The 13870-nt window shown below is 47.4% G+C and overlaps 1 protein-coding gene across 2 annotated transcripts in view; it reads right to left on the bottom strand.

The window, feature by feature from the left end:
- acox3 (acyl-CoA oxidase 3, pristanoyl) overlaps positions 1-13870 on the bottom strand; it is a 16028-nt gene continuing 2158 nt past the window's right edge. For both annotated transcript variants that reach the window (XM_064344950.1, XM_064344951.1), the window contains exons 5-18: positions 13422-13511; positions 12807-12950; positions 12579-12667; positions 11133-11229; positions 10830-11012; positions 10316-10438; positions 10077-10197; positions 9582-9704; positions 9347-9460; positions 7426-7541; positions 4981-5155; positions 4486-4553; positions 4275-4361; positions 1-2364 (exon numbers count right to left, since the gene is read on the bottom strand). In XM_064344950.1, the coding sequence (XP_064201020.1) occupies positions 2245-2364; positions 4275-4361; positions 4486-4553; positions 4981-5155; positions 7426-7541; positions 9347-9460; positions 9582-9704; positions 10077-10197; positions 10316-10438; positions 10830-11012; positions 11133-11229; positions 12579-12667; positions 12807-12950; positions 13422-13511 (1650 nt within the window). In that variant the 3' untranslated portion in view covers positions 1-2244. The remainder of the gene's footprint in view (positions 2365-4274; positions 4362-4485; positions 4554-4980; positions 5156-7425; positions 7542-9346; positions 9461-9581; positions 9705-10076; positions 10198-10315; positions 10439-10829; positions 11013-11132; positions 11230-12578; positions 12668-12806; positions 12951-13421; positions 13512-13870) is intronic.

The following is a 13870-nucleotide window of genomic DNA, read 5'->3' on the forward strand; positions in this document are numbered from 1 at the left end:
TTAGTTCAAGTTAGCTTTTATTTATTTTTTACTTGAAGATGAGGCACCCAGGTCCATACAAAATCAGTCAAATCCTGATTTACAAATCCTTTACTATGTAATTAAATAAGTCTTCCCAGCCTTTATGAATTTAGACATTATTGACATGTTCCTTTAGGTTTAATGTGGTCCACTTTACCCTGTGTCTTTCATCAATATTAAATTGGTATATTTAGCTTGAGTTCTCCACAAATTAGGCATATCGTAAGCCTGGTTACACCAAATGGGAGCATATGAAAATTTAACTATAAAACAATTAATTTTATTCAACTATTACATTACATTCATTTGGCAGACGCTTTTATCCAAAGCGACGTACAAAAAAGTGCATTTTCATGATCATAGACAACTGCTGAACACGGGTTCAGTAAGGTACAATTACTTATTTTGTACAGCTATTTCTAGCCAAGAACGCTATTTCTATTAACAAGGCATCTGGAAATCACGGCAAATCTGTAAAGCCAGTGAGTAACTCGAGGAACAATCCAGAGAATTCTCTTACAACAAGAATCAAAAAAAGATAACCTAATCAAAATGATCAGACAAAAGATACATACACAATCAAGGTCGTGTGCTGAACCTTTTCAGCACACGACCTTGAATTTTACAAACACTTCCGTCTTGTAGGACTCACAATTTGACAGTTTGACAGTGGAATTTTTGGCACAGCCTCTGACTAAAATGATTTCATTATGACATGTAAAGGCGTGTCTGGCTTCCTTGAAAGTATACCGTTTCGAGTAAACAGCAACTCTAGGTCTTAGGTCTCAAGATGGCCGCCGGTGATGTTATTCTCTGTGAGCCCAACCTTAAAGGAGTACCATGGTGATTTTCACAGTTTCTCGGTTTTATGTGCTATTTGCACAAGAGGTATTGAAGAAACACAATGAGTAAAGTATTAAATATGACCGTTCTGTATTTTTTGGAGAAATATGCGTTTTAAATTTATCGTCTTATTTTCAACCGGTTGAGAAAGTTGTCAACTTGGTGCGTCACAAACACAGTAACCACTCCCCTTTCCACGCCCCGTAAACCCATGGATAACTCGAGACCCATAGTTTGCGCCCAGACGGTTCGGGTGAACTTTTATAGTGGGAAATTTAGGCTTAGAAAAATATGTTTTAAAGTACATTGAAATGACTGAATAATAAAAAAATTATGCACATTTGTTTTGTTGTTGCCTAAAGACAACTGGGAAGTGTCACGTTCAACCACCATGTTTCTTGCTTGCTGAACAAGCTTACTCTACAGGGTTGGAGTCCTGATCGATGTGGTCACTTCTGGCACTACGATCCTTACTTCACTCTAGTGTTTCTTTTGCGCCTCTACATCATGAAACCTATGCACTTGTTGTACGTCGCTCTGGATAAGAGCGTCTGCTAAATGCCTATAATGTAATGTAATGTAATGTTACTCCTTTAAACCCACTGGAATCTCCTGTTTGGGTTTCACTAAACCAGAGCATGTGAAGGGGAAATGTCACTGTCACTGTAATGTATCGCAGAGCCTTTGGCTCTGAGAAACACAGAGGGACACTTTGAGTGATGGGATTCATGAACAGACGCAGATTCCAGCCTGTCAGCAGGCGAAACCAATGGAATATATTCCACTTTCAAAAAGCGCAAATTGACAGTCCTCAACAAAACGGATTAATTTCTCATCCTATGCATTGAAGGAAAAACATTGTGATCCTCTATGATTAGGCTTGAATTTCTATCCCACATGCTGAATTTCAGCACACCCTAAGTGATAGCCTATAACGCTGGGCAATTAAGCACACGTGTTAGTCCTCCTCCACTCTGCTGGGAGCACACACAAATGGAGAGCAGACGGGCCACGTTTGACACGGATGGCAACCGTACCGTTGCCATGGAAACACGGAACCGTGCGTTCACGAAACACCATGACTTCCTTTCAGCGTTGATTCCGTTTCCCCAGTTTCCTCCATGCCACGTTTGACTGATGAGTCGTGGACACGCGTTCGTGGCTTCGCAACTGCCAGCTCCCAAAAGCAGCGCACGGCCCACGGTGAAGTGTAGAAGACAGACAGACAGACAGACAGACAGACAGAGGTCACGGTAAATGAAACGGTCGGTGGTTAGGGTGCGGTAGAGTTTAATTTCCCCCAGACGGGCGCTGTTATCGCTGAAGGTCACCCCTGTTTCGTAGCCGGTTCCTGTGTCCCCTGGGCCGCCGGGACGGGGGCTACAGTTTGGCCCGGAGGGAGCCCACTTCGGGCTTGTCGAAGCAGAACTGGGCCCACCAGGACGGGCGCTCCAGCACTTTGCTCTGCTGCAGCATCGTGGACCACATGTTCTTATAAAGCTGGAAAACAACATGGAGATGAAATAATCAGTGCAATGACAGTGTCCCTGCTTCCTATGACTTGTTGGCCCTGGTCTTCAGCGCAGTCTCTCTTGAGTGACTGGTGAGGTCTATGGTTCAATCCCCGGGTCACACAAGTAACAGGACTAGAGGAGGCTAACCCGTATTAAGTAATCATTGTAAGCCTTGCATTGTAAACCTTAGCTTAATATTAGAAATGATGACTCAGTGTGTTGCACTGTTATTTTTCATTTACTGAAATCTGAATGGGGAGCAATAAAAGCTGGCTATCTATTCACCATTCATTTGGACTTGTATAGTTTGTTGGGTAAGAATGGATTTCAAAAAACGTATTGGGTAAATATGTAGCGGTTTTATCCTTTCTATTTTGCAATTTTGCTGGTCTCAAACCGATACACAATGTTCTTTCTGGGAGAGAGATCGTAAATGCAAAAGAAAGTTTAAAACGAATATAAAATAAATTGCAAAATGTCACAGTTTGATGTAATTCCTCAGTGAATGCAGTCAGATGTGGGGCGGTTAGTCAGAGCCATAAACAAGCTGGGTGTGTCAGAGCGTACGGAGGGGTTCAGAGCACTGTGTTAGCAAGAGGCTACGCTTTTCTAAACAGTCTGGGTCTCACGCACTTCCTCTGGTCTTCAACCACGAGCCTGAACTCTTCAGTCTTCAGGGTAAACTATTCACCAAATCCCATTCCACAACAAGGGGGACAGAGGACAAAGCCTCGATCAAAAGTGGACACCCCAACGACTGCGAGGGTGGGACTCAACTTCTGACCCATAATTCAGGGTGTGAGGGAACAATATCATGTCCAAAACTGTAACACAATGTTCAGCGGGCAGTGTTGGGTTATTCATTGAACACCATTTTCTAGTGACTCCAACTGCCGACTGTGGCCTAGATTCAAGTAACACTTGCCCTTAACATTGACTTACAATGAAAAGCAAGACTTCAATATTTGTTTTCTTTTTGAACACAGTTTGGGGGTGTGTACAGCTATCACAAACTAACTTGCCAAACAAAGTGTTTGCAGGCAAGTCGCCTTTAAGGAGAGACACTGACAGAAAGCAGGTCTAGGTCTCAAGGGCTGGGAGACGGGCTGCAGCGCGCTCAGGGGCGTTAGCGGCTGCCCGTTTAGCGCATTCTCGCTCGATGAGGCAATCGGAGCTGGACGGGCCCCCCTCTCCTCCGACACAGCTGGGTTTCGGCCCAGCCCGGCCCGGCCCGGCCCGCGGACGGCTCCGCGCGCGAGCCGTTAAATCCGGAGAGGCCTCGAGCCGCCCCGGCCTGGCCGCGCCCCAAGCGTTTATCACCCGCGGACGGGGTCAGCGGCGGGCTCGCCCCATCTCTGAGCTCACCCGAAACCTTACAGCCAGCAGCAGCCTCGCAGACCTTCCAGAACATTCCCCCTCTATCCCCTCAGCTGTCACCAGGTCGGACACGCTGGGTTGATGTTAAACGTGTTAAACTTCGGCTGAACCAGCAAGCGCACGTGCGTTTACACAGGGGTGATCGTTTTTTTTAGTGTGCTAAAGCAGCGGTTTCCATATTTCACAGCCTTAGTAATGATGGATTTCCCTTCTACTCCATTTGCATTCAGCACGGATGAATACCTTCCACGCAGTCCATGAATGCCATCCATGCAAATGTGACTAACTTGAAAAATTAAGCTCTGTGCATTCCACCTCTCCTTATTTTTGGGGTTTGTTCACTACTGACACTAGGCAGGTAAGGATCCTTCTTATATTCACATATGGCTGTCCTGGCTGTTGAACGTCAGTCTATTCCTCTTCACAACAGCTGGGCATCGGGTGCTACATTATTATTATTTTTTTTAAGCATTTCCTGTATTCAGGACAAGCGGAGCAGTGATTCATTTGAAAGCGTACCTGACCGTCCGCTTTTCCGAGGGGCGAATTCAGAATGAAGTCCGGAGGAGCGACCGCGTCCACCAGGGAAACGGCGTCGTCTTTCAGCTGAGAGACACAGGAAGTGCAGGGTTACGGCGTTGGCTGGTCAACCACGCAGAGGTTCCTGGGGTTAACACTGCAGGGGATACTCCTACAGGTTACCGAGGAAAAGTGGGGGGAAGTTTCAAACCTGAGAGCAGAGTCCGACGATAGCGTTCTGGACGAAATCAACCGGCTCCTTCCCACAGAAGTATCCACCTGTATAAACAAAGCACACACAAACACACACTCAGGCACACACACCAACTGACACAAACCGTCACAGTGACCACAAATAAAACACTGAATAAATTCATAATGCACCAGAACCGTCACACTCAAAATATACGTTAATAATAATAATAATAATAATACTGCAAAACTTTAAAATGTGTTACTTTTACTGAGTGTAATACTAACTTTCCTACTACTGCTTCTGCTGCTGCAACGACGTCATAAATTGTCCAGTATTAATTCAACTCTAGAAGACTAACTCTGGACATTTTAATAAAAAATAATAATAATAATAATAATGATGCTTAGTTAGAACAAAATGAGTACAGAGCCTGTCTGTAGTGTACAGCAGCAGTGTAACTAAATGTGGTCATACGGACAGTAGCCTGTATGGGCGAGAGGCTCAGCACACCTTGGTAGAGCACGGCCATGTGGTTACTAAGCGCCCACAGCCCGTAGAGAGCGGCGAGCCGCCGCAGCGCCGGCCGCAGCGAGGGGGGCGTGTCCTCGGCGTGGACGAGGTCGTGGAAGCGCTGCAGGACGGCGTGCTCGATGAACGCGATGGCCAGCGACCGGCAGTAGTACACCTGACGCAGGACACACACGGAGCAGACGGTTAGCGTCGCATCGACCGCGGTACGCTTTCCTCCGCTGCCGCCGCGGCGATGGAAATTACCCAGGCTCCCCTGCTCCTGCGCTCACACATTCCTCACTGCGGTGTAAACACACGGCCCTGACTGTCTGAACCGCAGGATTCTGCCCTGTAGTTATGCAAAGGGTTTTTAAAAGTATGCATCAGCTGAAAGGGAGATTGGTTCCGTTACTGCATGCGGTCGCAGAGACAAGGCTAATTCATGCATTTTTTAAACATACTCTTGCCAGATCACAGAGTAATGTAATGATGTTTTTAGCCACAGCTAAAGCTTCATGGCTGTTTTACATGACACTCGTGAAGCCAGATTGTGTACACAGTGTGTACTTCGGTCTTCGCGTGTCACACAGTTGGATGTTTTGCCTTGTGATGACATCACACAGACACAGCCCTCCAGCGGCCTGTCCTAAATCCAGGGCCAAACAAAGCGCGGCCATGGCGACGGTGAGCTAATGGCCACTCTGGGGGAGCAGTGTTATTTCACCTAAACAAACAGGCTCCTCCCCACTCCACACGAGGGGTGTGTCCTATTCCAGCCCTGGAGAGCCGGTTCGAACGCTGGCATTTCTTCCAAACAATTATCCAAGCCTCTGGTTCCCTGCCATATCAGACCACAGCATTTTCACCAAAAACAATGTGCAATCAGCAGCTGCAGTGTGCAATGTGCATGAAGCGTCAAAAACATCAGATTGCATAAGTGGTTGGGCTCACGAAGCCAGTTAAGACCAGCAGTTAGCATGAAATCCCAAAACGGATCTGACCTCGCGGTGCACCCCTGCCCGACACCGACTCAAGAGCGAGAACGGGGAAGAAAAACAAACTCAGGGGTCTCCTAATCATTCAAAATGTCTGAACCCCACAGAGCTAAATGGCTGATACCCACATGCTGTCGCCATGCACCCTGGCAGAGCTTCAGAGGTAAAGTTTCCAATCTGGGGTTCCTGTCCCAGCTGCATGAATCAGCGGTCAGCAAAAGTGCTCTGCAGTGAGTATGTCACAAGTAGCTCGAGTTCTCTTACAACGGTACACTGGGGCTAAGAGCCGGACAGCCACACTGAAAAGCTTTCATTTGCAGGAAGACGGCTGTTGCTTACGCCGTCTCGGTGCACCTTACCGTGACCCCATCCTTGCATTTCTCGTTCTGTTTTACTGGAATGCGCGGTGAAAGACAGAGCCTTTGTTTCACTTGTTATGCAATTGAAACTGTATTAACCGACATCGTATTTGTTAAACGAAAAGACTCCAGTAACATTTTTCAGGCAAGTTCAAGAGGACAAGAACACCAAACCATTCCTGACCAATTCCAATTTAGATGGTTGTCATTTTAAACTTGATCTTTAACGCGTTGCATCGGATAACGTGTGTTAGACAGAGATGGCATTTCTCCTGGTCATACAGCTCAGTATTCTGTCTGACCGGGTGAGCAGCTCTACAGCAGGGCTCCTGCAGTCAGTCAATAACAACACGATGCAGACGCATCAGATGGGGAGGTTATGGGAAAAATCACAGCCCCTGATGTAGTGTTAGCGCACAAAGGGACAGAGCCAGAGCAGGGCTAGCGCTAGCGTACGCCGCGGCCTTTAACGGCTGGTAACCACGGAGACCACGTGACCTGCTTACCTCCCTATTGAAGAGTTCCGCATTCTCCTTAACCCTCTCTCGACAAAAAAAAAAAAAACACACAACCATCTACAGTTGAAAAGATTGTGATCTTGAAACACAGCATTCCTTCACACGGTCAAATAAGGCCATTCTAAGTGTGTGTGCGCAAGACGCACATGTCCTCTGACCCTCAATGACGAGACACGTGCACACGGGCAATAAAAGCGAGTGACATGCCGGCAGAATTAATTGGAAGGGGCACCGAGACGAACCGGCGGCTGAAAAGCTAAGAGATAGCTGAACGGCATGCTGGGACGGTCGGTATGCGGACCAGAGTAAACAGAGAAGGTTCCCTCTTCTTTAGGACACTAACCGAAGAGGCCAAATAACGGATATTCCAGGGGTGGGGAAACGCCGTGAGGGAGGAGGAGGAGGAGGACTAAGTGCTAGCGTTAGCGTTAGCGAATCTCTCCGGGCCATTCCAGCCAGATGAGTTTAGAGTAAACGCAGGGAACAAAGAGCTTAGTGTGCGATGCCTGCCCACAGAGCGGGGAAACCGTGTTTCAGGGAGGGGGGGGGGGCAGGCTCGGGGGGGTCGTTTACCTGGCTGTCGTTCCTCGCCTCAAAGTCTGCTTTTCCAGACAGCTTCTCCTGAGCCACTTTCTGAGCGCTCTCTCTCAGCAGGAAGCACACCAACCACTTGTAGGCCGCCAGCGAGACTGAAGAGAGGGAGGAAGACGGGGCTTAGCATTCTTCTGGAATTTTAGGAGATCCCCCCCCCCCAGGGGAAGGATCTGGATCCAGACCGTGTGCAGCAAATGGGCCAAGCATTTTCCACATACCATTTATAAAACAATGTATGCATAAGACAGACTGTGCATATTTATACGAAAAGTAGACTTAAAATAAGCTATCATTCCATCACTAGGGGTAGGCACTTTGGATGCCTCAGTCTTTTTTTTTCTTCTTAAAGGACCAATGAGGGCCAAACGTGTCCCCCTTGAATAACCCTGATCTGCACCAGAGATACAGCTAAACTGACAGGGTTTCACTCTCGAAGTCACGCATTTAACTCTTAATTTAGAAGAAATTCCTCTTAATTTAGAGAAAACTCATTTTTCTTTAGCCTTCAATACACTCCATGAACCAGACAGTGAAATGCATTACTGCAAACATACTTCAGTTCTCATGTGATTCACCATTTACTCTTTTTACTCTTCAATGCAGTACATTGTTATGTTAGGTTACACAGTTGTTCTTCTGCAACGGCAGCATTCCTAAAGATACAAACTAGAATTTCCTAAACTTGAACATCCACTGGAGCAAGACTAAAGTCAGCTCAAGCAACACAAATAGCAGAGGCTGAAGAAGTAGAGATCGTGTTTAACCAGGTGAGACCCCACCAGATCTTTTACAGGCCGAGATGTTAAAGCCATTACCCTTACAGAAAAAGCAGATCACATGAAGACCACTGAGAGAAAAGGGAGAGCATTAGGAAGACCAAGTTTTATCTTGCATAGAGCTGGAGGGCTGCACAGGTGCTGGTGGATTTCACTTTTTTGCCTAGTGCTCTTGAGTTTAGGTAAAACTACACTGCATACGATCAAAGGTTAAAAAGCAACATAATCCAGATTATGGAGAACATGGATTACGAAGAAAACTGCCACTGGCCCTTTTTTGAGGCTTCAACTCTTACTCAGCGAGGTTTTACGGGAGTTTGAGGAGCAGGAAAAATGAATTAGGCCGGCTTCCCCCTGACAGCTCCGGAGCGGTTGCCATGGCCACCGGATGGTCCGTGACCATACCTCACACCGGGGGCCTCGCTCTCGCCCCCACGCTGGGGGATCGGGCCGAGAGCGCTTCCTGCTAAACTCATCTCTCGCCACCTCGGAGCGCGAACGCGCCCCCCCCACCCCAGCCTGGCCCCTAATTAAACGAGACACGGGCCGTCCGCCTGACCTCCCTCGCTAGGCAACCAGGGGTGAGTCACCATCTGCGCGGGGTTATGATTTCAATAAAGAGAGCAGCTGTTTCGCATCTGTGGAAGGCGCACTCTACGAGGTTTACACTCGTGTGTTCGGCCAGCGCTCGCAACCTTGGGAGTGCGTTCACATCTGCGAAAAAAAAAGAAAAAGTGCCACATTCCCACTGCTCCTCCCTGCGCTTTTACTGGAAAAGCTGTTTTTCTTCTCCTTCTTTTAGGAGGGGTGATTTGTGCCCTTCCCCTCAGAAAAACTCTGACCCCGTCTCCAGCAGAGACAAAGGCCGTGAAGCAGAGCTTTCTGATCGTAAAAGAGACACCGACCAGCAGCGTGTTGACAGGATAGCAACAGCACAAAAACATTCGTTTAAAACGGCCCTTCGGACGGCTCTCACAGACGGTTGAGCTGTGTTTGGATACAGACAGTCGGTGTAGACGGATTAAAATGAGTAAAGATTAGCTTGTTTGCTTGTTTGCGTTTGCTGTACAGATGCATTATGGGAGACTGCAGGATTCCACACAGGCTGTGCAGGTAGGCCGTACCTGCAGAGTCCAGGCAGTCCTCCACTGAGGTGGCAGTGAACCTTTGCTCCAGGATGCTGTTCGAGTCCTCCAGGAAGTTCACAGAGCCCAGAGGAGACTCAAATCTACCTTCATCTGCAAGAAAAAGGTTCTCTATTGTAGCATAACTGCAAGGTGGTCACCAGGAAACTGTAACACGTGCAGCAGTGTGACACAGTTTCTGCTTTCCCTGAAGCACCTGGCTCTTCACTCTCACCTTGCTGCTTGGCTCTGAGGAAGCTGAGCAGGTAGTTGCTGGTCTGCTGCAGAAGGACGTTGTTGTCACCCTCGTAGGTGCAGTTCGGGTCGTTGTCGTCTCGGAGGTCCCCGAGCCGGCTCACTGAAAGACAGCGCGTCTCAAGACAAACCTCACACCCGTCTGACAGCGCGAGGTGAAAGAACAGTCCACAGCGTGCGTGTCCCAGTTTCAGTGCCTTCTGGGACACGCGTAACATTCTGAGCAGAGTTTGGGACACTTCCGTGTATCAAGCATTCAGAGATGTTACATTATGTTCATGAAGCAGGCTCTCTTATCCAGACTAGCTGTATGCAATGTAAGAGGACATAAGTGTATCAAGCTGATTTTTCTGATGGACAGTGCCAGGTCCAGAGCAGGGAGAACGTGCAGACAGTCATGGTGCACATAGCCCTGCAGGGGAAAGGGGGTGCTGGGACAGGAGCAGGTTTGGGGAGCGACCCCCTGGGGACTCACTGGCCAGGTACCCGTGTCCCCCGCAGGCCTCCCTGCACTCCTGGATCGCCCGCTGAGCCGTCCAGGAGGCCAGGGGCTTGATGGCGCAGGAGATGGCGTGGATCTCCCGGCCCAGCTCCTCCTGTGGGGCGAATGCAAGAGGAGCTCGCTCACTGGTCTATAGGGTCTACACGCTCACTGCTGTGAGTAAACGTAAAAGTAAACTGTTCTTCTGTGACCCAGGTCTGACTGGTCTTTACCTGTCTCTCACTCTTGTCCTTCAAGATGAGTCCAATTTGGAACTCTATGAAGTTCATGAAGAAAGACTTGTGGAATGTGGAAATGGCATACATAGCAGCCAAGTAGGGAATCAATCTCCATTGCTGAAATAACAAAACACATACAGAAATGAACACATTAGTGTTCTTACCTGTAGCTGGTACTCCAGGACACTGTAAGCCTGTCTCTCTTACCTGTAGCTGGTACTCCAGTACACTGTAAGCCGCTCTCTCTTACCTGTAGCTGGTATTCCAGCAAACCTTAAGCATCTCTCTCTCACATGTAGCTGGTACTCCAGGACACTGTAAGCCTCTCTCTCTTACCTGTAGCTGGTACTCCAGGACACTGTAAGCCTGTCTCTCTTACCTGTAGCTGGTACTCCAGGACACTGTAAGCCTGTCTCTCTTACCTGTAGCTGGTACTCCAGGACACTGTAAGCCTGTCTCTCTTACCTGTAGCTGGTACTCCAGGACACTGTAAGCCTCTCTCTCTTACCTGTAGCTGGTACTCCAGGACTGGCACCTCCTCATCCACGGTGGGGCCAAACTGGCGGCGGGAGGCGGAGAAGCGGACGGCCACAGTCATTGCCATCTTCAGGTTGGCCATGGACATTCCAACGATGCCCACCCGGCCCCCCGACAGGGCGCCCAGCGAAGCCCCAAAGCGTTTTTTTGGGTCCTGGGGAACAGAAGAGGGAAGGCAGCAAAATTAAGATCACTCCAGCTTTCCCGCACAATGCGCCCATAGCCAAACCTAAACACCATCAGCCCTGTGTTAAACTGGATAAAGTGCTCTCACCTTATAGGGAGTGACATACTGTCCTTCGCGTGTGACATCACCAGTCCTGTTGAGCAGATTCTCTCGCGGGATGCGGACGTTGTGGAACAGCGCGAACCTGGCGGCACAAGACCAGCGACGCGCAGGTAAGTGCAGGAGAGTGACGCGGCTCGGCGCTTTCTCACACACCACCGCGGTTAGACAAAAACAGTGCACCACTTCCCTCCTAAACAAAATTATTTGAAGAAGACCTTGATTTAAACTGAACAAAAAAACAGAGTTCAAGCTAAATTAAGTGAATGGATGTGAAGGTCCAGCTGCACACCGGAAGTGACCTCACCCAACTTCTAAGAGCTGCGCTTGCAGTTCCTTGAAATCGCTCCCCAGTCAAATACCAGGCCACTTCAAACCGCAGGCTGTTATCACTCTCTGCCATGTAGCATTTTCAGTTGCTGCCAGAGCATATTTTGTTACGCTCTCCCTAGTTTCCTTTGGAATATGAACTGAAAGTCTTGGAAGGACCACATCCTGTTTTACTGCATCTGAAGCAGAAATGCCCATTTTGTCTGGGGACTCTGTGGTTCTACACTCGTTAACGTTGGAACATGTAGAGCAGCAGGAAGCAGAACATAAATACATACATTTAAATAATGGCTACATTAGGGTGCCAGTGTGTTATTTTGAGGGAAACCCAGTTGGTCAGTATCACCCCTCTCTCATTACGCTAAAGAGTAAAGTGAGGTTTTACGTCATGAAAAAGATCATTTATGTGAATAATCACTAGCCGTGTGTACTGGATGACAACCAGCTGGGCAAAAACAACTTTCAAGAACACCTGAACTGCCAGCTCTGAACTGCCAGCCTGTGACACCCAGTGAGGCTACACTGCCATCAAGTGACGAGACAGAGTACTTCAGCTTATTTTCTTACATGCTTTTATGATCTGAAAGCCTAGTCATCCCAACAAATGCACTGGAGGACTTTGGAGCCAGACAGCTTGCTGGGGTAACTAGCGAACGATAAAGCAGGACACCCTGCCAGCTGCCACCTCCTGTGACCAATCCAGTGGCCCGATGTGTGCCACACTGGAACGCTATTAGCTATATTGGACACCGGGCCGATCTGGACTCCACCCAACCATCAGGACACATAAGTGACAGATATACAACTACCGGAACAGCATATGCCTCCCAGGAGACTCTAGTTTTATTTCCAAGCGAGAGGAAAGCCTAGCTTCTCAATTAACAGTTTTAAGAAAAATTATACTTTTTACAAGGAAGACAAACAAGATGGCTAAATTAGTTAGCTAGCTGGCTTCACTAATCATTAAAAAGAATTATATACACAGCTCAATACTTGTATTCCAAGTTTAGCTTGCTAGTTTAACTAGCTTACTTTCAGTCTGAAGCAGCTTTATCAGTTTTTTTCCTCTTTCCCATCTTCATAAGTAAGGCAAAGATAACTCACCCATTGTCTAGGCCATTCATTCCGATCTTCTTGCCTATGTCGCCAACCATCACTCCTGGCATAGCAAGGAGGGACTTAGGATCCCTAACCTAGACACAAGAAAAAAAAAAAAGCAAAAGCTAGGATCTTTGCCCTCCTCATAGTAGTACTATCCAGATTTTTTCCGCTTATGTTATGTCACAGTGTTATAAATTATCAGAGGGCATCCCTTCCCAGTAATCTCCATACCTGCACTACGAAGGAATGTAGTCCGTGGCAGCGGCCATCGGGGGTGAAGAGCTGTGCGAACACCACGGCGTGGGTAGCGGTCTTGCCCAGGTTCCCCACCCAGAACTTAGCAGCCTCAAAGTCCGGGGAGTTTATTACGAACTCCTGCAACAGAGTCATCGAGCTCAAGTACCATCATTCACAACTCAGCCAGAGGAGAAAGAGACTTGTGAATTTAGATATGCCAGTGGAGAGAATATTAAAAAATCGTCAGGCAAGTTGGGATCATTTTTTTAATATTACTTTTTATTTACAAAAAAACAATATAAATGATGAACGGTCAGTTGCAGGCTACTATTGGTCTTGTGAGTTTAAAGTTTCTATGAATTATTGTTTCTTAATAGAAAGGAACACCAACATCCTGCTGAATTAAATTGTTTGAGCTTAAAAAAACTCCAGGAAATATGCTTAGTTAATCTATATAAATGGTCAATATTTCATCTTGATCTTTAAACTGTGCAGTGACATTGAATTGCATGCAGTACACGGTAAATGTTAATTCTCAGCATGTACAATGTTATCCCTCATTTGTCATGCGTAGGCTGAGCGGTTGTGGGGTAACTCCGCCACGCTAACCTGAGTGCTGGGGTCATAGGTGGCCGTCGTCCTCATTCCTCTGGTATTAGTGCCATGGCTCAGCTCTGTCAGAGCGAAGCACCCAAAGGTCTAGGTGGGGAAACAACAGGACATAAACTGCTCTGCCCATGTCCAGTCTAGGTCATGGTCAGATCAAGACACAAGTGAAAGTTTTTGCAGTTTCATAGAAACATAGAACATTTCAATCTGACTAACAGCAGTGATTTCATCAATATGAAGTTCAGTTTCAATATTTTTTTTTACGCAAACAAGAAAAGAAGATTGACCCCATTATAAATGTGAACCTATCAGAGCAGCAAGTGGGCCAAAAAGCATGTAAACATAACCTTGTGTACTCCGCAACGACCGGTGCCCCATACACGCAATAGCCTAGATCACGACGACATTAAAAAATATTGAACCAATTTTAAAAACAAAAGTAGAGAGGT

The sequence above is a fragment of the Anguilla rostrata genome, chromosome 7 (genome assembly GCF_018555375.3).
Source record: "Anguilla rostrata isolate EN2019 chromosome 7, ASM1855537v3, whole genome shotgun sequence".
Taxonomy (NCBI): Eukaryota; Metazoa; Chordata; class Actinopteri; order Anguilliformes; family Anguillidae; genus Anguilla; species Anguilla rostrata.